This window comes from Chrysemys picta, chromosome 10 (assembly GCF_011386835.1).
Source record: "Chrysemys picta bellii isolate R12L10 chromosome 10, ASM1138683v2, whole genome shotgun sequence".
Classification (NCBI taxonomy): Eukaryota; Metazoa; Chordata; order Testudines; family Emydidae; genus Chrysemys; species Chrysemys picta.
This window is the reverse complement of record NC_088800.1, coordinates 68620588-68644958: the sequence shown is the minus strand read 5'-3', so window position 1 is coordinate 68644958 and position 24371 is coordinate 68620588. Positions and strand designations below refer to the sequence as shown.

Below are 24371 nucleotides of genomic sequence, written 5' to 3'. Positions count from 1 at the left end.
AATAAAATAATAATCCCAGATTTCTGTTTTCTTCTAATCTGAGAGGAAGTAGAGTCCAGTGGCTATAGCATAAGGCTTTGAAGGCAGGAGTTCTGGATTCTGTTCTTGGCTCTGCCCCTGAATTGCTGAATGACCCTCAGTATGTCATTAATCTTCTCTGAGACTCAATTTCCCCACCTGTAAAATGGGGTTAATAATCCTTGTGATAAGGACCTTGCAGTAGGAGGTGCCATCTTCTGGGTGTGACATAAAACTAAGGTCTTCACCGCTTGTGGTCCACGAAGATCCCACGGGTTTATACACAAACCATTAAAGATAGCCACGGCCAAATAATGACTTTTACTGTTTACTGATTCTCTGCAAAAATACAACAATTTTCCAAGTAAAATTAAAATGGATGTTTCCCGCCCTAATATATGTATATTCCTTGTACCCCTTTTCCCATTGCCATAAAGCGAGCATTGGCTATACCAGCAGAGAATGGGAAGGCAGAAGCTTTCTAGGTTGCAAATGTGGCATCAATATTATTATTAATATGCTGTACATACTTAGATGGTGCCCATCAGCATGGTACATATTTGAGCCAAGCAGCTTCTCATGCATCATACTGTGAAACCTAAGGTTCTAGACAATGTCAGTGGCCGCTGCTTTCCAGGGCAGGAAAAACTCAGACCTTCTTCTGGGCTTTTTCTAGATACTAGCCTGAACTCCTAGCAGAATGTGACTCAGATATCAAAATGATCTAGGGCAGTACAATTTTTTTTTAATTAGTGTAATTGGAAAACAGACTTTCAAATTCTCATTTGGCCAAATTCAGACCCTGTATAAGCTACACAGCTACACTGAATAAAACCGAGTTGCTGTCACACCTGGTCAGAATTTGTCTTCTCTACTCATTTGATTTTAGAAACAACCCCATGAAATGGAGGTGTCATGTGAATACATGCCTGATAGCTGATGGCAGAGAGCTCCCTCCGTTTGCCGAGTACCACCTTGACTTCTTATATCTAGCCATACTTTTTTGGTGAATTCTGTGTAGTGTTCAGTTGGCATTAAGTCTATTGCAGCTCCTTTAGGTGGACTCTCTGGGACCACCTATGAAACATGCATCCAAACAGGCATGAGGGCAAACCTGCCCAGCTGCTGGTCCACGGTTTGATATTTTAGATATTCTTGTTGATAAGTACTGTATCACCAATCATTAGCCCTGCATATGTAGGAAAAATCATATTAGAGTCTCCTAATTTATAAAGTGGTAAGAAATTATAGTATTTCCAAAAAGTAAGAGGCCAGATCTTCAGATGGTGTACACTGACAGAGTTCCAAAAACTTCAAAGGAGCTACGCCAATTTACACCAGCTGAGGATCTGGCCCAAGATAGCCACATTGTTTTGCATCTCCCGCCCCTGAAACACTCCTACTAACTGCCAAAGCTTGTGGTTACAAAGAGGTTTTAGAACAGGAAGAGAGATTAGTTTACTTATGTAGCCCGTAGCAACTTTTCAAGAGAAATGGAGGGAGTAAAAGGATTACTTAGATTCTTAAATTCACTGAAACATGAGAACTACATGCTCCAGTGTGATTACACAAAAGAGCAAAGGAACAAAGAACTACCTTTCTGTATACTGAAAACAGAAGAAACATGGAGATAAATCCTGAAGTCCTTACCCAGACAAAAATCCTATTTAAGCCAAGTTCCTGAATAACTGGCATCAGAAAAGTATACAGCGCTAATGGACAGCTTGTATAAACATTCAAAGCTTTAAAAATAAAAGAGCGGTGTTCCACACATTACAAATTTTACTAACAATTAAAACTATATATCAATCAATTCATCCACTAAGGAATTGCATCTACTTCAAGGGTAGAACATGGCATATTGTTACAGCACACAGCAAAGCAACACTATATCTCAGTCATCATTTTTTCTCCAAGAACTATATTCTTAACAACATTTTCCATTTTGTGCATGCTGACAAGGTAAAGAAACAGGGAACAGAAAATAACTGATGGTGTTGTCTTTCAACTCTGTAGGAGGGATTAGCAATCTGATATCAAATTGAACTTTATTTCTTATTATTTGCAATCCTGATAGCTGTCACATTTATTGGTAAAAGTTCAAAAACGATCACCAATGGAATGCTTTCCGCATCTTACCGCAGATCACATAGAGATTGTGTATACTCTTTCTTGAAATCCTTGTCAATTTCCCTAATGTCAGCTCTTATTTTCCCTGCAGTGGCACTCCTCCCAAGTTCCTTTCTTCTAAATGAATGCAGTTCATCACTATACATTTAAGGCACATGCAGAAATAAAAATAAAAGCATTACCTATAATAGAATTATCACAAAAAGCATTAATTTGAGCACATTATTTCTAATTTGCTTTTGAGTGTTATGTATTGTCATACACATTCATCCATACTCCATACACTATGAATCTTACTGAAAAGGAGTACAAATATCCAAATATAATGTTGATTTTAAAAGTACTAACCAGAATAAATAAAGCCATCTTTTAATTGCTTCATTATCTTGAGGATATTAAATACACACACAGCAACAACAATTCAACTGCTATATCAGTCTTGCAAAATTCATTAATTTTTCCTTGTCATTGATCATTGTAGAGGGTGAGCAAATTCCTTTTGTGCTTAGACTGGTAAATTTTGCAAGGCTAAGTTATTGTCTTTGTACATATTCTCACTGCTGGCTAAGGCAAGAGTTTAAAAATGTTATAATCGGTTCCTATAAAAAAAAGAGTACAATTTTTTCTCAGAATAAATATAGATTCAGTACCATAGGTTGCAATTCAGAGAAAACTCCAGTGAATGCAAAAGGAATCTTGCTCTCATAATAACTGGCAAGTATAAACACTGATGATTTAATGTTCTATCCCCCCCTTTTCTAGCAACCAGAAGTTGCTTGAAAATTAAATTACAGCTAATATTTCTCCCCAATGAGGCTGGCTACCATGTTGTGCAAATGCTCTTGCTGCACTGTGACAAGCAAGTGGCTAGAGTCCCCAGAGGAGACTAGTTGCCAGCATGAAAATAATTAAACAGCAATATACAATGGGCCTCTTTTCTGTGCAAACAGGTGCAAAACCAAAGTATTGCACTGTATATAATGACCACTGAGCCCTGGGATGAAGATTCATTTTAAAACACAGCAATCAGTTGGCGGTGCAATTCATTGCCCTTTATAAGCACAGTTTAACCATTTAAAATAAATACTCCATTAAAAAACTTTCTCATTTCTCTGATGGTTCGCCATCTGCATTGACCTTCTCTCTTTGGAACCACAGAAAAGCCGACTTTGCTGTGCCATCACCGCTCTGTTGTGAAAAGCAAATGAAGATAGCCCAGAGAAAGCCACAGAGCCCAGTGTAAGCTGTTCTCAGGTAAACAGGGACCAAAACGAAGTTTGAAAGCTGTGTTGGAAAGAGAGAGAGTTCATTGTTAGGACCTGATCCTGCATTCCTTACACACCCAAAAATTCCATTGACTTCAATGGGAGCATTGGGTGGGCACAACGTAGGATAGGACTGTATGGCTAAGAAAAGGTTATTGAGTTAGCACTGATGTTAACTTGAAACTCACCTGCACAAAAGGCCAGTACAACAGCCCAGTCTGAAATGAAAGTGATGGACTAATTACTATTATGTATTTCAGTTACAATGATTTATTTCAAGTATTCCTTTTTATTGACAGTATTTAACAAGGACTAGGAAATACCTCAACAAAGTTAATAAAAGGTGTTCAGTTTCAAATTAGGTGGTTCAAATAAGAGGTGGCAATATTAGAACTGCAAATAACCCCCATCAGCTGCTACCCTAAGAATGTCTAAGAGATTATTCTGCCTCGGTTTATATACAAAAATCTAACAATGCGAACTTCAAAATCATGTGATCCCTGATATGTAAGCACATTTACCAGATGGTTGAACAAATGTTTAAATGAGTGAATGTTTATTTCAGCTGTGAATGAAAAATACCACTGAACTTTATATTTATTTCACACTTGCAATGCTCCTTCTACTTGCTCATATACTGTAAACCCCTTTTTTAGAGCTGAACTGATTAATTAATTTACTCAGAGTAAGCAAGATCAGTAGAAGGACACTGTTAAACCAAATGTTCTTACAAAGATATAGTGGGCACTGGTTATAAGAACACCCTCCAGGGTGACAAAAATGCCCTTTTATTCTCATAGTGCAATAGTTCCATGATAAGAAGTGAAATGCTGACTTTGTTGCAATGTTTATCCTGCTAATTTTTTTCTCAATATATTTTTCTTCCAAAGCCTGAAAAATCTTGAAAGTCCCTGATTTGCTCAGGTTTAGGATTTGTGCTGGCTTTAACCCACACTTGTTAGTGTCACCTATCTACCATTTTTAAAAACATAGAGAAATGAGCTAAAATTGGACATCAGTAGTCTTAAAATTGTTCTTAAAAGAAGGGAAAACTGTCAGTGAAAAGTACAGGGTGAAACTGATAACTAAAAAAGATGTCTTCGTAACTAATGTTATTAACAGGTGTTCAAGAAAGTGGTGCCAACTGTACATCTAACTATTTATTGGTGGTTATTTCTCAAGATAAATGGTATTACAGCTCTTGAGTATATTTGTCTTTATTACATTGTGGATACTGTAATTGACACGGATTCAGATGCATTTGTAAACACATATGCTGTACAATTTAAGGATGGACTCAGTTTGCCCAACTGGAGATGGTAGCGGTACCTGGTTACCTATAATTGAGTGTTACTGCAGCTTTGCATGGAGCCCCCTGCACAGAATCCCAAAACAAAAGAATGGAGAGGAAGCAGAATTAAAACACAAACAATGTTGGAAGCTAGCATCCTATTTTGATTTAACTGTAGCATTCAATAACATTAATTGTTTTGCTTAACAGGGAGATTAATCAACTATTTGCCTCACCTTATATGTATTCCAGAATTTCTTTTTACAGTCGGAAAAAATGTTCTCTTTCCCCTGAAGTATACTCATGCCTGCTAGCAAAACATTTAGGACAATCAGAAAGATTGCAAAAAGGTCCAACATTTATTTATTGCATCAAAATTTTCACATTCTGTCACAATGTTACAAGTCTCTTTGAAAGAAAGAAGTTAGAGTGATAATAAAGAGCAAATGTTCTGCATGGCTGCTTTATCCTGCTATATCACATCTCCTGATCTGATTCTCTTAATCTTCAGTGGTGATACCAAAGAGGTGATCCAAACTAAATCTACTATGCTGCATGTATAGTGACAAAAATGAAGTAGATAATTCATCAACAGTAGCAGCAGTAGAAACTATGGTATAGACAGGGCTCAGCATTTTGCTCAGGATTAGCTGACAAAGTGGTCAAAATGCCATTTTTTGCCATCATAAACAGCACCTTTGATTAACTCCAAAGTGTAGATCTGAAGAGTAGAGTTGCTCTAAAATGTACTTGTTTAATATACTGTGGACAGCAGTTTGAAATTTATACACACACTAGCTGATCTACTGCCCATTATGCTCCTAGGAATATACACATGGGAGCTTTGTCATAGGACACAAAAGGAGCCTGATCCAGAGGAGAGCTGGGCACGTGCAACGATGGTTGGAAGTTAAAAGTTAGACAAATGCAAATATTGGACAGTAAAGAGAATCAACCCCTGGAACAAATTACCATGAATAGAGTTTGGGAGTGTTGGATGTCTTTCCAAAAGACGTGCTCTAATCCAACCAGAAGTTATAGCCTGCATTATGCTGGAGGTTAAATTATATGATTATAATGATCCCTTCTGACCTTAAAATCTACGAATCTATGAATATACACATACTGTAGCCAATGGGAGTTGAAGATGGTCAGCCCAACTCAGGATTGGCCCACTATAATGGATATTTGCATGCCATGGTGTGCCTGGTAGGTAGCGGCTCACAGTACCCCTCATTACATCTATCTGTTCACAATGGTGACTAGGCAGATAGCATTTGATGACAGGCAAATTTGTACTAGCTATGGGCGTCTTTCCTCCCTTCATTTACTTCCAATCATACCCTGAATGATCTGTTTGTCTGACCATAAAATGAGAATCTCATGATACTTACAATGTTAAAAGAGTCTAACCACTTAGGGCTTGTCTACATAGAAAAAAGGCCAAAAATAGCTATTACTCACTGTGTGTATACTCTTATTCTGCACTAAGAGTGCCTTGGTGCAGTTTAGGTAATCCATTTTAGATTAAGATAATTCAGAGTAAGGCTCACTTATTCTGGAATAAGAGCATCCACACATGGAGCTAATCAATAATAGCTAGTCCACTTTAAATTCACATGCCCACCTTATTCTGGATGAACTTTCATGAGTAGACAAGCTCTTAGTTCTTATCCCACACATGGTTTAAATTAAATGATAGTTTCATTTTACACTAGTCTTTTCTATAATGGTTTCTTAAATTATTTCTCTTTCTACTCATCTCACTCATTTTTTAAAGTCTTTACATTCATTAGGTTTGTTAAGGTTACATATTATTATCACCATCTCTAACAGCAGTGTTCCACCACTGGTGTATATTCCTAAAACTGGATCTGGCATAGTTCAGTTTCTAAGGGTACGTCTATACTTACTTCCTGGTCCGGATGTAAGCAATCGATCTTCTGGGATCGATTTATCGCGTCTTGTCTAGACGCGATAAATCGATCCCGAATCGATAACGGAAGTGCTTGCGGTCGACGCCGGTACTCCAGCTCAGCGAGAGGAGTACGCGGCATCGACGGGGGAGCCTGCCTACGTAGCTGAATTTGCGTACCTTAGTCTGAAGTGGGGGGTTAGTGTGGACCAGGCCTAACATGTTGTGTAATGCTGATATTTGCTATTAAACAGCAGTTGTGTTTCAGCCAATGTAGAATCGTGAGTAAAGTAACACGGACTGATTTCATTAGATATAGTTTGTATAATCAGTCTGTAAAGTGCTTCAGATCATTTGGGATTAATTAAAGGTGATAGGCCTGAATTACCACTTTTGCACTGGTGTTATTCATTGAAATCATTGACATAATTCAGGCATAACACAAGTCATGCTGAAGTGAATCTAGCCCACTATATAAATGTCCACTATGTAGCTGGTATTAATAATTAATTGAATTCATTCTAAAAAATCCCAGAATTGCTTTCGCAACTATGGGTATAATGTGTGAGGTGCTGTGTGCACATCCTGAAAACCAAGACTGGCCAAAAATTTGGCCTTTACTGCTAGCACGCTGTGAGACTAGCCTTGTTCTTTCAAAGTTTTGTTTGACAGACTCAAGGTGCAGTAAAGCACATGGAATGCAAATATCCCACCACAGAGACTGAAGAAGCTTGGATGAATCCGAGGACAAAGGTCACATTGGCATATGGTGCAAGGGGCACAACCATTCCTTGCTGCTGGGGCTGGGTAGGGGCTCAACCAACCCCTTCTGGAGAGGACATAGTGATTTGAATCATGGGATGGGGGTGCAGGGGGCGCCGACATGGTGTTGAGGTTTAAGAGGGAGCACGATCTCAGGCATGGATAAGGGATGTTGGGAGCCCATCAGTGGAAAGGGGTGCAAAAGGTCCAGGAAGCTCAACTATAGGAAGAGACTGAAGAGTGTTCAGCAATGGTGGGGGGTTGCAGGCGGCTCGGTCATGGTGAGGGGGCGCAGGGAGCTCGGCCATGGAGAGGAGTTTTGGGGGGCTCGGCCCCGGGGAGGGGGCGCAGGTGGCACTCGGCCGTGGGGAGGAGGCGCAGGGAGCTCAGCCGTGGGGAGGGGGTTCGGGGGGCTCGGCCCCGGGGAGGGGGCGCAGGAGGCGCTCGGTCGTGGGGAGGGGCGCAGGGAGCTCGGCCCCGGGGAGGGAGTTGGGGGGCTCGGCCCCAGGGAGGGGGCGCAGGAGGCGCTCGGCCGTGGGGAGGGGGCGCAGGGAGCTCGGCCCCGGGGAGGGGGTTCGGGGGGCTCGGCCCCGGGGAGGGGGCGCAGGAGGCGCTCAGCCCTGGGGAGAGATCGCAGGGAGCTCGGCCATGGGGAGAGGGTTCGGGGGGCTCGGCCATGGGGAGAGAGTGCAGGGGGCTTAGCCATGGGGAGGGGGCGCAGGGAGCTCGGCCCTGGGGAGGGGGCGCAGAAGGCGCTCGGCCCTGGGGAGGGGGCGCAGAAGGCGCTCGGCCCTGGGGAGGGGGTTCGGGGGGCTCGGCCCTGGGGAGGGGGCGCAGAAGGCGCTCGGCCCTGGGGAGGGAGTTCGGGGGGCTCGGCCATGGGGAGGGGACGCCGGGAGCTCGGCCCTGGGGAGGGAGTTCGGGGGGCTCGGCCATGGGGAGGGGGCGCAGAAGGCGCTCGGCCATGGGGAGGGGACGCCGGGAGCTCGGCCCTGGGGAGGGGGTACAGGGGGCTCGGCCCTGGGGAGGGGGTTCGGGGGGCTCGGCCCTGGGGAGGGGGCGCAGAAGGCGCTCGGCCATGGGGAGGGGACGCCGGGAGCTCGGCCCTGGGGAGGGGGTTCGGGGGGCTCGGCCCTGGGGAGGGGGCGCAGAAGGCGCTCGGCCATGGGGAGGGGACGCCGGGAGCTCGGCCCTGGGGAGGAGGTACGGGGGGCTCGGCCCTGGGGAGCGGGCGCAGGTGGCACTCGGCCATGGGGAGAGGACTCGGGGGACTGAGCCACAGGAGGGTGCCGGGGCCTCAGGCCTGCACCCGGCCGCACTCACCCGTGTAGAAGGCCAGGATGGCGACAGGCGCCCCCACCAGCTGGTCGCACAGCACCTTGGCCAGCACCGCGCCGGGCGCGCGGCCGGGCAGCGCCCGCTCCAGCCCCCGCAGCCACACGTAGTTGAAGTTGCCATGGAAGCTGAGGGCCACCAGCGCCACGTGCCGGGTCTGCGCCCAGTCGGGCTCCTGCCCCGGGCGCCGCCGCAGCAGCTGCTGAGCCGCGTCCCCGGCCGAGAAGAGGCTGCCGTAGAGCAGCACGTTGCAGAGCCAGGGGAACCGGCGCACCCCGCTCCGGAGCAACGGCCCGGCCATAGGCTCCCCGGCCTCCCGTGCCGGTGTACGGCTTCCACCCGCCGCCGGGCCAGAGCGCACAACGCCGCCTTGTGCTGCCTCTTCCGCCCCGCCTCTTGCCTGCCGGAGCCGCCCAGCCCCGAGCCTCTCGCCCGCTCTCCTCCTGCCAGCCCTGCCCTGCCCCTCTCCTCCAGATACTGCCCCGCCTTACCCCAGCCCTCTTGTTCCCCAGTCAGACATGCCTCTCTCCTTGCCTGGCCCCTGCCATCCCCTCGCGGACTAGCACATCCCCCACTATACCTGCTTCTGTTACTACCTCCAGCTGCAGGAACTACCCCCGCCCCCTTTCTCAGACCTGCCCCTCCTCCTGTGAAACCTTTGTCTTCTTCTCAGAGAGCCCCCCACATTTTCTCCCTCTGGCCCATCGCATCTGCTCCTCCATAGACTCTTCCCCAGTTCATAAACCCAGCAGAAGACCTACTCCCCATTGCTCTCAAACTTCCTGGACCTGTTAACACAATAACAGCCATATTGGATCAGACCACGTAGTACAGTATCCTCCAGTAGACGCCTCAGAGGATGGAGTAAAACCCCTCTTGTAGATATACGTGGGGACAGATCATTTCACAGATGTCTCATCCTCACCTCTCATAGTTGAAGATTTTCTTAAGCCTTGAAACACAAGGTTTAATATCCCGTCCAAATATTTTATTGGTATTAAGCTTTATTGTTTTATTAAACTTCCGTCGTCCCAAGTTTTTCCTGAGCAAACGTCATTTCTATTTGTATAACAGACTCCTATGCACAGTTGTATTGAAACTGCACAGAGCTGTGCCCCCACAAAGAATTTTAAATACATATCATGAATCTAGTTCTGGGGAAAGGTGCTGGATTGACAGCCTAGGCAACTGTTTTCAGCAGGGAGGTGGCAGTTCAGGCTCTATGTTCAATCAGTCCTTGTCAGCTCTACTAACAGCTCTGGTGGCGGGTTTTGCAATGTGATCACTTGACCAACGAGTAGACTCAGGATACATCTACACTGCGGGGGGAGTCGATTTAAGATACGCAAATTCAGCTACGTGAATAGCGTAGCTGAATTTGACGTATCGCAGCCGACTTACCCCACTGTGAGGACGGCGGCAAAATCGACTTCTGCGGCTTTCTGTCGACGGCGTTTACTCCCACCTCCGCTGGTGGAGTAAGAGCGTCGATTCGGGGATCGATTATAAATCGATCCCCGAGAGGTCGATTTCTACCCGCCGATTCAGGCGGGTAGTGTAGACCTAGCCTAAGACTCCTAACTCCTTTCACAGAGGCCACATTTCCATTGAAATGAGTATAATTTACTGTTAAATAACTCATATGTGTAGAAAGCAACAAAGAGTCCTGTGGCACCTTATAGACTAACAACTGTATTGGAGTATAAGCTTTCGTGGGTGAATACCCACTTTGTCAGACAAAGTGAGTATTCACCCACAAAAGCTTATGCTCCAATACAGTCTATTAGGTGTTAGTCTATAAGGTGCCACAGGACTCTTTGTTGCTTTTTACAGATCAAGAATACACGGCTACTCCTCTGTCATATGTGTAGGAGATTATACCAGCATCTGGTGAAATCATTTCAAAGGAAAATCCAATAAAGATTAGAATACCTATGAAACAGATGCACATTACCTGTGTATTGCAGATGTAGGTTGAGAGCCTGACAAATCTATTGAAAAAGACACCTATTATCCAGACAAATTATATATCTTTTAGGGTTATAAAGGCTGAAAAAAAAGTGGGGATTGTGTTTGTCCCTTAAAGTTTGGCCCAGTATTTAAATCTGCAATCTCTACAGCCAAAAGACAGACAAGTTCTAGGTGCTGAGAAGACATCTGTAGATCCCACCTGCAGACTCTTTGGGCACTACTGGAATCAAACAAATCTGATTGTCTTTTCTGAGAGAACTGCAGAATTAGTGGGTGAAGGAGGAGATAATAATATCCAAATATATGGCAAGTGGATGTACTAATACATTTTAGACTGTATCAGAAACATTCCTAGAAAAAATAATTCAAATAGGCTTGGGAAGGTTTTTAGGCCAAAATCTGGCTAAAATGCCATAAAGAAAGAAGAATGACAGACAGCAATGTATTGCATTTAGGGTAAGTATATTGTGTAGGCAATAGGGATCCCAATTAGGTATGGTCTTATTTAAGATCTTAATTATATGGAAGTAGAAATTAATAGCATACTATTGATGATATTTGTAGATTATACTAATTTGAGATGAATAATATAAAAGAATCTAGAGCAGTGGTTCTCAACCTATTTACCACTGTGGGTCGCATATGCAGCTCTCTATGTATTATGTGGGCAGCATCCACACAATATATATATACTACCTGTATGTCCCTGAGGATGTCACATGGGCCGTAGCTGTGTGCTGATTGGGTTGAGAATCACTAGCGAGATTAGACACATGCACAGAACATAACATGAGGTTTAACTGGGAAAAATATAAGCAAACACACCTGGGGGGAAAACAGAGACTTTTATGCTGCCTGCATAATAAAACTCGTAACTTCATAGAATGTGTGAATCATGGGAGATCATTATGCTACTAATCCCAGTCTCTTCTGCCCTAGACTCAGCACCTTTGAAAATTTACCCATTTAATTCCTTCATGTTCTCTGTCTGTAAAAATGGAATAATATATTTCCTTTCTCCACACTTTGTCTGTCTTGTCAATTTAGATTGTAAACTCTTTGGAACAGGGACTTTCTCTTATTATGTGTTTATACAGTGTCTAGCATAGTAACCCCCTTATGATAGATAAATAAATACAAATGAATACAAAATTGTAACAAATAATAATGTAATGCACAATCTGCACTGGCTTTAATTCTATTTGGGGGGAAATTGTTCCAGAACCAACAGTTAACATGCAAACATTGGGCCCAATCTTTCTCCAAGTGTAGTAAATGGGAAATCTAGAACGGGATCAGGCCAGTTATATTGAATGTTGTGCTGACATCCTTTGGTAATCCCAGTGCACTTGAAAATGAAGATGTCTTGATCTGCGGTAGTTTCAGGGATCAGTGTAGCACACAGATGTAGGAGGCACTGAGAAATTTGATAGGACAACCAAGGTTTTTTTAAAGGCTAATGACAAAACATTATTTTATAAAATACAGTTTGTTTCCCAAAATCCATAATAATAATAATACTGCTAGGGTTTCTCTTTTGAAAAGGAGGATGTCTTGTTTTGGTCTTTCGACAATATTATGAGCACCCTCAACATAGTTGTGGAAGCACTACTCAGGTAGGAGAATGGGGGATAAATTGACTGAAAGAAAGCTGCTAATATGTTATTGTTATATAATTATCATTTATATTTGTATTATCATAGTACCTAGGGGCCCATGTTATGGGCCCACCCACACTGGGGTTCAACAGAGTTAGTTTCTAAACACTGGATAGGCTGCACGGATGGTAACCAACCATATTAGAACCATGTTTTAAAATGTATTCCATTTAGATGGAAATATGTTTATTAAATTACTTTAAACATGGTTCCCACTGTCTGTTTAAAGATTAGTGTAGGTAGGCCTTAAAACAGCTCCCAGTTCTTGCATAATAAAATACATATGCTAGGAAATGAAAATGCTTTGTTGTTCATGATACAGTTACAACCATGTTAATTTCGGCTTCACTGACATTACAGAGAGAGAAAAATCAATGTTGCCAAATTTTAAGAGCGAATAGAATAATAGAGGCACCAATTGTAAAGGAATCCATGTGGATAGACCCCTAAGGACAGGAAATATCTTCAACTTTCAAAAAGTAGGTTGCAAATCTCAGCCCAATTTTGCAAAGAGTCATACATGTGATTTTCCCACTGACTTCAATGAGAATATTCAGAGTGTGTAAAATTAAACATATGCCTAAATATTGCAGGATCAGGCCTGATCCTTATAAGAATTGAGTGCCTGGAATATGAGCTCAGGATCAGGGATTGAGAGATCAATCCTGTATTCCTTGCCATCCAAAACTGCCTTTGAAGTCAATGGAAGTTTAGCCTATAAATTACAGAATTGGGCACAAACAACAAATGTTTAAATATAAAACTAAAATCCATTATAAAATTATTCAATGTTGTCCTTTTAAATTACAATAAATGTTCTCTTTCAAAAAATCAGTAGAGCATAGCAATAAAACCTTGACACATTTCTGTACTTAATGTGTATTTTCTTTAAAGAAAATAATTCAAGCTTTTAAATGTTTGATAAAAATCTGCTAGAGACAATGCTTTCAGCCTATAGGATAAATCTCTCTTTTTTTTAGTAAGTTATTATTTTAATTTAAACAATTCTAAATGCTCTAATTTGATCTAGCACTTGACATTGTTCGCTCAAGCTTTGAATGTTATGATTACTTTTGTTAAATGCTGGATTAACTGCTCCAGGGAATCTGACGCATGGACAGCAACGATGTCACCTTCCCCAGCCAATGTGGGGCAAAATACGGACAGGAGGCAACCATCTGCAGGTTGAGAGGGGTAGTTCAGTGTCTTGTTTCCCATTTAATCATAGGTACATAAGACTAGAAGGGATCAGCTGGGTCACTGAGCCCACTTCCTTGTTATTGCAGGCGACCCCCTATAATCCAGCTCATAAATCTATCAAACTCCATCTTTAAACTAATTAGATTAATCCTGACATCCTCCGGGAATAGCAACGATGGTGCAGATTAATGCCGACTGCGGCGATGACATCTTGTGCACTGACAAATTCATTGCACACACACACCTCTCAGTAGCAACCCAGGTTCCGTGCAGGCTCACCCTGGGCTGGGCGCCGTGGCGATACAAATACCTTGTCTCCCGACCAGCAGCCGCCCCTCAGTCTTGGAGGGATTCACGAGAATCCCTGCAGCCCTTCGTCCCGTTAGTCGCACTGCCACTACCACCCTCCCTGCTGGGGCTAGATTCGAACCGGCAGCTCCACGGGGCGCTATAGAGCCTTTAGTGGGCCCTGCCTGCCCAGCAGCACCCCTGCTACCAGCCTGTTCCTGGGCACGGTGCACTGCAGAAGCGTTGCGCATGCTCAGACATCCTCTCTTCGGCGCCCCTCGCCTCTGGAATGTTCCATTGTCTAAAAAGAGGGGGGAGACAATCAGAAGTGAAGGGTTTACTTTTGGTGTTGAAGAAGGAGGTCAGTTCTTCCCGCATTCAGCCTGCTGTCATCGTAGCTTGTTTCCGGGTCCGTTGAAGCGCAGTTGCCCGGTCTGCCTGTTGTCCCATCCCTGTATTCTCCCAGATTGGTACATCCCACTTCTGTCACAGACGACTACGGGTGCCTGGAAGGCACTGTCCCCTCCGTCCCCTCGGCGAGCGCGTTCCCTCCCTTTTCCCTCAGCTGGTCTCGTCAGCGCTGCCAGCGTGGAGCCGGCTGGCCGGCCGAGAAGGCGGAAGTGCCCGGAGGGGAGGAGTCGTACCCAAGAACTCGCCTGGCCATGGAGAGCTCCCTGGAGAAGGTCTGTGGGTGCGGGAGGGGGCATAGGGCATGGCTAGGGGTGCCGACGCAAGGGGGCGCTGAGGGACGAGGGGGAGAAGCATTGAGGGTGTGTCTAATGTGAAGGGGCAAATGGGGGTGCCTAGGTTGGGGGGGCTGATACAAGGGGGGGAGGGAGACTGGGGGCCGGCCTGATACGGGGTGAGCGGAGGCAGGGGGGGGGGGGGGAGAGCCGGGCTGACACAAGGCGGGGGGAGCCGGGCTGACACAAGGGAGGGGAGCCGGGCTGTTACAAGAGGGAGCAGGGAAGGGAGGCTGGGGGAGGGGGGGGATGTTTTGCTAGTGAAGGGCTTATCCCTCCCAGGGGGGATATACTGCCCTGCTAAGAGGCACTCAATGAGTATCTTCTTGCATCTGAAGAAGTGAGGTTCTTACCCACGAAAGCTTATGCTCCCAGTACTTCTGTTAGTCTCAAAGGTGCCACAGGACCCTCTGTTGCTTTTCAATGAGTAGTGAAAGTGCCTGGTAGGTAAGGGGTGTGGAGTCCTACCGTTTTTACAGGATTATTTTGCAAGCCACAGAAAAACATCCCCTCCTTGGCTGAGAAGCCTTGCAGCGTTCGGAGCCAGGGTCTGCAGGTTTATGGTGAAGGATGGGGAGAAAGGAGGGTGAGGATTCCGCCCCCCCCCCCCCATTGCCTCCCTGTAACTAAATATAAATTAAATAATGTATTTACAAGCAAGAAGCCAGGGGTCATCTTTCATTCTTCCCTCCCCTCAACAATGTACGTTTGAGGAAGAGGGGATTAATTTGGTGACTGTTGTTCAGTGTTTTGTTGTTCTGTTCTGGGTATCAGATGATCTGATGACACAGGGCCCTTTATGGTGTCTCAGAGCTACCTAGCCCTTCTCAATGGAGAAAGGGTGAGTGACATTGGTTCAAGCATATCTAGAACAGTGGCTCTCAACCTTTCCAGACTACTGTACCCCTTTCAGGAATCTGATTTGTCTTGTGTACCCCAAGTTTAACCTCACTTAAAAACTACTTGCTTACAAAATCAGACATAAAAATACAAAAATGTTACAGCCCACTACATAGAGCAGTATAAACAAGTCATTATCAGTATGAAATTTTAGTTTATACTGGCTTTACTAATGGTTTTTATGTAGCCTGTTGTAAAACTAGGCAAATATCTAGATGAGTTAATGTACCCCCTGGAAGACCTCTGCATACCTTCTATAGGTACGCATGCTCCTGGTTAAGAACCACTGCTCTAGAAGGGACCACCTCAAACAAGAAATCATCACATACTCCCACAAACCAATGGAAAATATCAGGAAACCTACCTGGAGATCATGTAAGAAACCCCAAACAGGACTTGTCTCTCTAATATCCTGAGTCCAGTGCCATTGCAAACAACTTTAGTATGAGCAGTCAGTTCATGTCACGAAGCACTGAGTCACAGACAAAACAAAAAACAGTTTCCAGCCATGCTTATTAGAGCTCAAAACACTTGTGAATCTGCTTATGTTTTGAGATACCTTTCATTGTTCTTCCCCCTTTGGGAATATATCCTATGTGTGCCCTTTAAAAGAGGTGAAGCTTATTTCCTGAGAATGTTGGTCTTGAAGAACAGGATAGTGGTGGGAATGTTAGTTAATCCCTTTCCCCTTGTGCACTTGATGTGATGTTTTTTTCCTTTTCATACTTCCTGTTCTGCTGTCCTACACACTGAACACACAAGTGTGAACCCTGTAAAGCCCACAAGTCACTGTTAGAAAATCCTGTGCCCTCTGTTACAATCTTTAAGTGAGTCCCTAAAGCAGCAGTTCTCAACCAGGAGTCTGTGGGATGCTGGGGGGGCTGTGAGCAGGTTTCAGGGGGTTCACCAAAATAAACCAGAGAGCAGGGCCAGCATTAGACTTGCTCGGGCTCAGGGCAGAAAGCCAAAGCCACGCTGGGCTGAAGCCAAAATTAGCTTTGCGGAGCCCTATGTGGTGTGGGGCCACAGGCAGTTTCTCTGTTTGCTACCCCCTAATGCCAGCCCTGGCTTTTAATCTACTGGATATGCATAAAAACAGTTGTTGTGGCACAGGTGGGCCGTGGAGATTTTTATAGCAGGTTGGGGGAGGTGGGCTCAGAAAGAAAAAGGTTGAGAACCCCTGCTCTAGACCAGTGGTTTTCAAACCGTGGGTCACGACTCAGTTCTGGAATGGAAGGAACTGGATCGCGGCGGCTCTGGTCAGCACCGCCAACCAGGCTCTTAAAAGTCCCATCGGCGGTGCTGCCCGGCTAAGGCAGGCTAGTACCTACCTGTTCCGACACCGCGCTGCACCCCGGAAGCGGCTAGCAGCAGGTCCAGCTCCTAGGTGTGTGTGTGTGGGGGGGCGACGACAGAGGGCTCTGTATGCTGCCCCCACCCCGAGCTGGAGGGAACACGGTGTCTGTGGGCAAGAGCCATGCGGAGCTGCTTACGCGCCTCTGCCTAGGAGCTGGACTTGCTGCTGGCTGTTTCCTGGGTGTAGCGTGGTCCACGGTGCCTGGACAGGTAGGTAGCCTGCCTCTGCACCCATGCTGCGCCTCTGACTGGGAGCTGCCCAATGTAACCCCACATCTTGATCCCCTGCCACAGCCCTGAGCCCCCCCAAACGTGGAGCCCCCTCCTGCACCCCAAACCCCTCATCATCAGCCCCACCCCAGAGCTGGCACCCGCAGCCCAGAGCCCTGACCCCCTCCCACACCCCAACCCCCTGTCCCAGCTCAGAGCCCCCTTCGACACCCTGAACCCCTCATTCCCAGCCCCACCCCACAGCCCTCACTCACCACTTCTACCCCAGCTCTGAGCCCCTCCCATATCCCAAACCCCTCATCCCCAGCTCCGTTGGGTCACAGGCATCAACAATTTTCTTCCACTGGGTCACCAGAAAAAAAGTTTGAAAATCACTGCTCTAGAAAACTACTACAGAGTAACACTCATGGTAGCATGATACACCACTGAAATACAGCAGGTGCATGAATGGTAGCAGGAGACCTGTTCTACAAGTCACAAGGGAGTAATTGTGTTACATGTTTAACCAGATGTCTTCATATCATTCATTGATATTTATCACCGGTTTTTGCATAACTTTATTAAGAATATTATATATTTTACATGTGGTTAAGAAAAGTGTAGGCAGTTTTTCTACTGCTACATAATATATACTGTATACACAACACAGTAACTTTGATACTTCAGTTTTATAGCTTGTTTGGGTATCAGCTAGGTGAGTAAGGTAGTGAAAGCCAAAACATATCTTTGTGGTGTTTGCTAAGTGTTCATTTCTCACAATTTGACTAGATTTTAAAATCGGTTGAGGAGAGTAATATTGTGAAGGTTATGTGGTAAGCCTGGAGAGCTCAACGTATTTATTCCAAAGTGCCAACAAAAATTACAACAGTTGATCCTGGTTCTAAAGGATTCAAACTGCTTGAGTGAGGTTTAATTACAGTTACTAGTTCATAATGCCATCTACTTTCTGCCTAAGGCTAGTTGACTGCATAGTTTACTATGCAGTTATTTAAAGAATGTGATGCATTATGACAGGAGTTTTCTTCACATCTTGTAAAGTCAGTATTCTACACTACTGCTAAACTAATGTAAAACTTCTTTTTACCTTATTTATTATGCTACCACAGTAGAACCATAAAAAGCATAGTTTTGGGGTTAAATGTTAAAGGCTGCCATACAGAGATGGTTAGATTTTCTTCTGTATTTGTTTTTAACCTAAGGACTTGTCTCTACTGAGAGAAAGCACCATGTTAGAAAAAGTATGAGCTAAGCACCCTGGCGGGCCGGGCCAGTTTATTTACCTGCCGACGTGGGAGGTTCGGGCGATCGCGGCCCCCACTGGCCGCGGTTCGCCGTCCTGGGCCAATGGGGGCAGCGGGAAGCCGCGGCCAGCACATCCCTCGCCCGTGCCGCTTCCCGCCGCCCCCATTGGCCCAGGACAGCGAACTGCAGCCAGTGCGGGCTGCGATCGCCCGAACCTGCCGCGTCAGCAGATAAATAAACTGGCCTGGCCCGCCAGGGTGCTTACCCTGGTGAGCCGCATGCCAAACGTTGCCGACCCCTGATCTAAGTTAACTTCTTATGGAGGACCCTATGATTAACCAGGACCAGCTAGTTCATTTTTAAACATAACCATCTGTACCCACATTAGGTTCAAAATCATGTTTAATAATGTGTTAACACAATGTGAGTTGTTTTTTTTCAGAATAGATGAGGTTTAGGAGAGTAATGCTCAGATCCTATAAAGAATTAAGCTTGTGCTTTCCCAAACCCTTCTGAAATCTTTCCATTATATATGTTAAAAAATTAGATATATATGGAGAGTCATACTCCACGCTCCTTCTTTTGCATACCTTGGTTTTTTTGCATGGTGAAAGCCCTGCACTCTTTTATGTGATAAAATCTTGTTTTCCCCGGCTTAAAACTTGCTGCGCCTCTTGGAAAACTTCCCAGTGGCCAGATAGGTAAAGAAGTCAGAAAATGGTGGATGAACAAGTTGTATGTGCTTTATTTAGATGTAATGGTAAATAGTTGTTAAAAACATTAGAGCTGATCAAAAAAACCTTTGAAATTTGTTGATCAAAAAGACACATTTTCTACTGTAAATTTTCACCAAAAAGTATTCCATTATTTGACCATCACTCACATATATAATATGGTAGTGCTTATAGGCCCCGGTCTTGTTTGTGCAGGGCACTGTACAAACACAGATGAATCTGAGGCCAGATGAACAAACTTTAAGAACTGCAGAAATTGTTCCCTGGTGCTGCACGGGAGATCAATACAGAGTAGCGCCTCAGACACAAAGTATAGAACCAGACAAATGGACTTTTGGGGTGAGCTTTAATTCCCAGGAAAACTGTGGGGGATTCTCTTGCTCTATCATATTACACACTTCCTGAAAGATTTTCTGTTTGGAACCTCACAAGAAATTGGAGTTAAACTTGGAAACCTGCAGTGGGTTTAAAAAATAGTTTGACGAACACAAATTTGTAACTTTTTTTTCATTTGTACCTTGATTTTTCCAACACTTTCCTCAAAATTTACCTTGCTAAAACCTCAGTCATGACTGGTACACAAGTGATCAGGTGCCTTTTGTGGGATTTTCGCCTTCCTTTGTAGCTTCAGAGTATGTGGCTCAGTAGTCTGTAAATATATGGCAATGTCTGTGTTTAGAAATGCTCATTGTTTCCCTAAACATGGAAAATGTATTTTGGTTCCATGTCCATCCTGTGACTCTTGTGTTGTTGCTGTTATCACTACGATATCCTGGTAACTTTTGCTGAAAACTTATGATCACAGACCTGTGGGTAGGAAAATAATAGGGACCAAAATACACACATAAGTAAAAGCAAAAAAAAAAAAATCATCTGAATGAGCTCTAATTGTCAAGTAGATAGATTGGTTGTCTTCCCTTTCCTACCCTCCCCACTCCTCTCCCCCATTTCCCTGCAAGCTATTTTTCATGTACCTGCTTTGGTGGCAAACTTGACTTGGTCTAGTGAATAAACCTTCAGGATAATATCACTTTAGCTGGGAAACAGATCAATATTATAAACCAGGGGTAGGCAACCTATGGCACGTGTGCTGAAGGCGGCACGCAAGCTGATTTTCAGTGGCACTCTCACTGCCTGGATCCTGGCCACCAGTCCGGGGGGCTCTGCATTTTAATTTAATTTTAAATGAAGCTTCTTAAACATTTTAAAAACCTTATTTCCTTTACATACAACAATAGTTTAGTTATATATTATAGACTTATAGAAAGAGACCTTCTAAAAACGTTAAAATGTATTACTGGCACGCAAAACCTTAAATTAGAGTGAATAAATGAAGACTCGGCACACCACTTCTGAAAGGTTGCCGACCCCTGTTATAAACAAAGCATCATTTATTACTGATGATAAAACAAAGAGTAACAATTTGCAAACAAGGCATTTCTGAAGAGAAAACAACATTATTTAATTAAAATATAAATACACTGCATGTGTCACAAATTATGATGAATGGTTTTTTTGGCAGCATTTACAATACTACAACTTGATCTTACAAACTATTCCTTTATGAATATAGATGTTTTTATGAGTTGTGTTGTGCAGTTCTAGGGGGAAATTCTGCTGGCCTGTCTAAAACTGTACTAGGAATGTAAAATGAAAAAAGTGAACAAAAATGAGAGATTGGCTTGACACACAGTGATTGTTTTTCACAAAGTTTCAGTCTCATCCCAATTAGAAAATAAGATCTCTCACACTTCAGCTGTTGCCAAGTGTCTAGCTAAACAGCTGGACACAGTGCACTAGCTAAACAGCTGGACACAGTGCAGAGCCTTAAAGGAAGGCCAAAACAGGATGTCTTTGCAGGAAATGCAGACATAGACAAAAATTGGATTATTGAAGCAGAGAATGGGATGATTATGATTTGAAGGAAACAAATGATAAAAGGTGAAATAGGCTATGAATTCTCTGTATTTCGGTGGACTGGAGGAGGAGGGAGGCTCCAAACTGTTAAAATCCCTGATGAGGGAAATGGTATTTTGATGAGTTGTACGCTTTCAAGCTTCAGTACTGTTTATTATAACCCAAACAACTAGAGCAGGGGTAGGCAATCTATGGCTCGCGTGCCGAAGGCAGCACATGAGCTGATTTTCAGTGGCACTCACACTGCCCGGGTCCTGGCCACCGGTCCAGGGGGCTCTGCATTTAATTTTAATTTTAAATGAAGCTTCTTAAACATTTTAAAAACCTAATTTACTTTACATAGAACAATAGTTTAGTTATATAGTATAGATTTATAGAAAGAGACCTTCTAAAAACATTAATATGTATTACTGGCCACACGAAACCATAAATCAGAGTGAATAAATGAAGATTCCGCACACCACTTCTGAAAGGTTGCCGACCCCTGAACTAGAGGGACAGAGACCTAGTATGATCAGAGTAAAATGCCTCTGATTCAAGGGTAAGGAATTTGGGCTGAAAACAACAGGATTTTCAGGTAGTGTGATCTGAAAGGGGAATCCCATTTTGACTTTCCCCCCAGTAGCCATGATGAGACATAGAATGAGATCAGCATCCGTGTCTATGTACACTCCGTGTTTTTGTGATAGTAACAGCCATACTGGGTGACACCACTGGTCCATCTTGCCCAGTATCCTGTCTTCCAACAGTGGCCAATGCCAGCTGCTTCAGAGGGAATCAACAGAACAGGCAATCAAGTGATCCACCCTGTTGTCCAGTCCCAGCTTCTGGCAGTCGGAGGGTTAGGGACATCCAGAGCATGGAGTTGTGTCCCTGACCATCTTGGCTAATAGGTATTGATTGACCTGAACTTAATTAATTTTTTTTTAACCCCATTATATTTCTGGCATTCACAACATCTCCTGGCAATGAGTTCCACAGGCTGATTGTGCATTGTGTGAAAAAGTGCTTCTTTTTGTTTAGTAGGCAACAGGTTTAAAACAATTTCATTGGGTCACCTCTATTTCTTGTGTTATGTGGAGGGGTAAATAACACTTCCCTATTCGCTTTGGCTTTCAGAAGTGGTGTGCTGACTCTTCATTTATTCACTCAGCTTTAAGGTTTCGCATGCCAGTAATACATATCAATGTTTTTAGAAGGTCTCTTTCTATAAGTCTATAATATATAACTGTTCATTACTAGCTCCTACCTGTACTTTATCAACTTCTTTCCTATCCCCTTCCCCCTTTAATAAATTGATCCCTGAGAGATGGCTGCACTCAAACCGTGTGCTCCTTCACACCTTTCAACACTTCTGCCAGCCCTTAGTTTAAAAAATCTTCTACAACCTTTTTAATTTTACATGTCAGCAGTCTGGTTCCGTTTTGATTTAGGTGGAGCCCATCCTTACTGTACAGGATAACTTTCCCTTCCATCAGAGGACCCTGAAGCACTTTACAAACAGTAATTAAGATCCCTGTGAGATAAATATTATACCCATTTTATGTATGGGGAAACTGAGGAACAGAAGTATCTTGCACAAGGTCACACATGAAATTAGTGGAAAGAGAGTCTGACTTCAGTGGGCTTTGGCTGAAGCCTGTAGTCGATCTGTGTCGGACTAAAGAAAAGAGCCCATGCTGGGCTTACTTCCAGTCCCATCCTCTGTTAGAGGACACGCTTGCCCATGTTGGAGAATGGGGATAAGGAATGTCATCACTGGATGTGGTTTCAGTGTCATTGGTAGGGAATTATGCTTGATTTTTCTGAATCATAATTGACTAACTTTCTTTAATTTTTAATCTGTTTGTATTGTTAAAATCACATACCTTAAATATACTTTGAAAAGTTCAGAAAATAAATATTTCTTATCCAATTAGCAATCAAAATAAGCAATCAGGGATTTAGTTCACAATGAAGTCCACTTCAAAAATCGAAGGCTTTTTGGATTTTATGACATCTCATGTAACTTAGAATAACTTTTTTATTTCATGATGACAGAAAAGTAGCTGGAGCAAACAAGACTTCACTGGCTACATAATCTACTAGTTGTACTGGCAAAAGGCTTGCATATATGATAGCTATAGTTGGAAAAAAGACAATGTGTTTGTGTGTAGGTGGAAAGGTAAACATTGGCAAGTTTTTACTCAACCCATAATTGCAACAGAGAAATTGTGAGCTGTTTTGTTTGTTTATAGCTCAGTATCACAATGTCTGTTACAGATCATTCCACAAATGTCACCATTCAGGACAGATCTGTTCAAGTATTTTGCATGCAATGCCAGAAAAAGATTTCTAATGTTGTTTAACACAAATTATTTCCTTCCAGTGAGGTATTTTTAATGTTTTGTGAATGCCACTCAGGCTTTCATAACTCCAATATATAGGCTTCTATAATCAATAATATTCTTCAGTCAATTACTCTGCATAAATTTGCACTTATGGATTTGGAGGCTATTTTATTTAAGTGTGCGAGATCGCTGCAAAAGTTTTTGGATTTGGTGCAAGGAATGCTATGAAAACATCAGTGGAGTTTCATGGAGATTTTACCAGTAAATATAAATAGCATAACTGGATTCAATTTTTGTTTCTCTATGGTGACTCTCATATTCCCATCCATTAATGTTATCTTAAAAGCTTGACTACAAATGGACACTCTGATGTTTTGAATGTCAACCTATAATTATGTGTCAGTTGCTATTTCCATGATAAAAGTTTTGGAACTTTCATTTCATTTTTGTAAGTGTGGAGTCTTTACCCACTCCACCATTATCACTCCTTGCCTCCACATACATGGGTTAAATACATCTCTAAATATTGTCATAAAAGTAGTCTTTAAAATTAGACCTGTAAACTGAATTTTTTCTGAGTTAGTCCTTGAGAAGGAAATGGCATACAATACATACAAATTCATATTCCATCCATCTTTTGCAGTAATAAACATGCCTGCATTCTGTTCTCCTTCCCCCACCCAAGTGTGCCAGTATTAGTGATGACGGCAGGCATGTACAAGCCAGTGGGAGTACTGTTTCTCAGCTACTGTAGCAAAAGAGTAAGAGTCAGTATGTCCCTACAGTACAATTAGTACAAGGTGTTTTGTTGTTGTTGTTGTTTTGGTTTTTTAATATCTCTAGATAAAAAATGGTGGACAAAAATGTTGACGGCTAAACTACTGCAGTGGTGGAAGCTTTGAGCTCAAGACCAATTCTGTGAAGGTGGACTAAATCTCAGTTTTTAGATGACGCAGCTTTTGCCTATTTTTGGGAGGGTGGGGATGGGGGTTGATAAGTTTGGTCTGCAGAGGAAGGGAGAGAGCCCCTGTAACAGGATCTCCCCAAGCTCAGCATCAAAACCGGTCTCTGCCTCAATTTCCCAG

The 24371-nt window shown here is 43.6% G+C and overlaps 3 protein-coding genes and 1 long non-coding RNA gene across 6 annotated transcripts in view; 2 read left to right on the top strand and 2 right to left on the bottom strand.

The window, feature by feature from the left end:
- Nucleotides 1-9153, bottom strand: part of BMERB1 (bMERB domain containing 1) — a 121220-nt gene extending 112067 nt beyond the window's left edge. The window contains exons 1-4 of one of the 2 annotated variants that reach the window (XM_005307572.5): nucleotides 8705-9153; nucleotides 4941-5011; nucleotides 3602-3631; nucleotides 2361-3432 (exon numbers count right to left, since the gene is read on the bottom strand). In XM_005307572.5, coding sequence (XP_005307629.1) covers nucleotides 3253-3432; nucleotides 3602-3631; nucleotides 4941-5011; nucleotides 8705-9017 — 594 coding nt within the window. In that variant the 5' untranslated portion in view covers nucleotides 9018-9153 and the 3' untranslated portion in view covers nucleotides 2361-3252. Of the gene's footprint in view, nucleotides 1-2360; nucleotides 3433-3601; nucleotides 3632-4940; nucleotides 5012-8704 lie in introns of those variants that run through there. The other variant, XM_065559959.1, reaches the window with a different exon arrangement.
- The window catches only part of LOC135973815 (uncharacterized), a 1510190-nt gene that overhangs the window by 804924 nt on the left and 680895 nt on the right, over nucleotides 1-24371 (top strand). The gene's annotated exons all lie outside the window — the stretch shown is intronic.
- On the bottom strand, nucleotides 321-1087 carry LOC135974058 (uncharacterized). The gene is made up of 2 exons (XR_010591180.1): nucleotides 948-1087; nucleotides 321-357 (listed from the first exon to the last, which is right to left on the bottom strand). It is a non-coding gene; the product is annotated as an uncharacterized LOC135974058 (long non-coding RNA).
- Nucleotides 14333-24371, top strand: part of PDXDC1 (pyridoxal dependent decarboxylase domain containing 1) — a 49120-nt gene continuing 39081 nt past the window's right edge. Inside the window, exon 1 of one of the 2 annotated variants that reach the window (XM_005307576.5) lies at nucleotides 14333-14516. In XM_005307576.5, the coding sequence (XP_005307633.2) occupies nucleotides 14496-14516 (21 nt within the window). In that variant the 5' untranslated portion in view covers nucleotides 14333-14495. The remainder of the gene's footprint in view (nucleotides 14517-24371) is intronic. The other variant, XM_042861644.2, reaches the window with a different exon arrangement.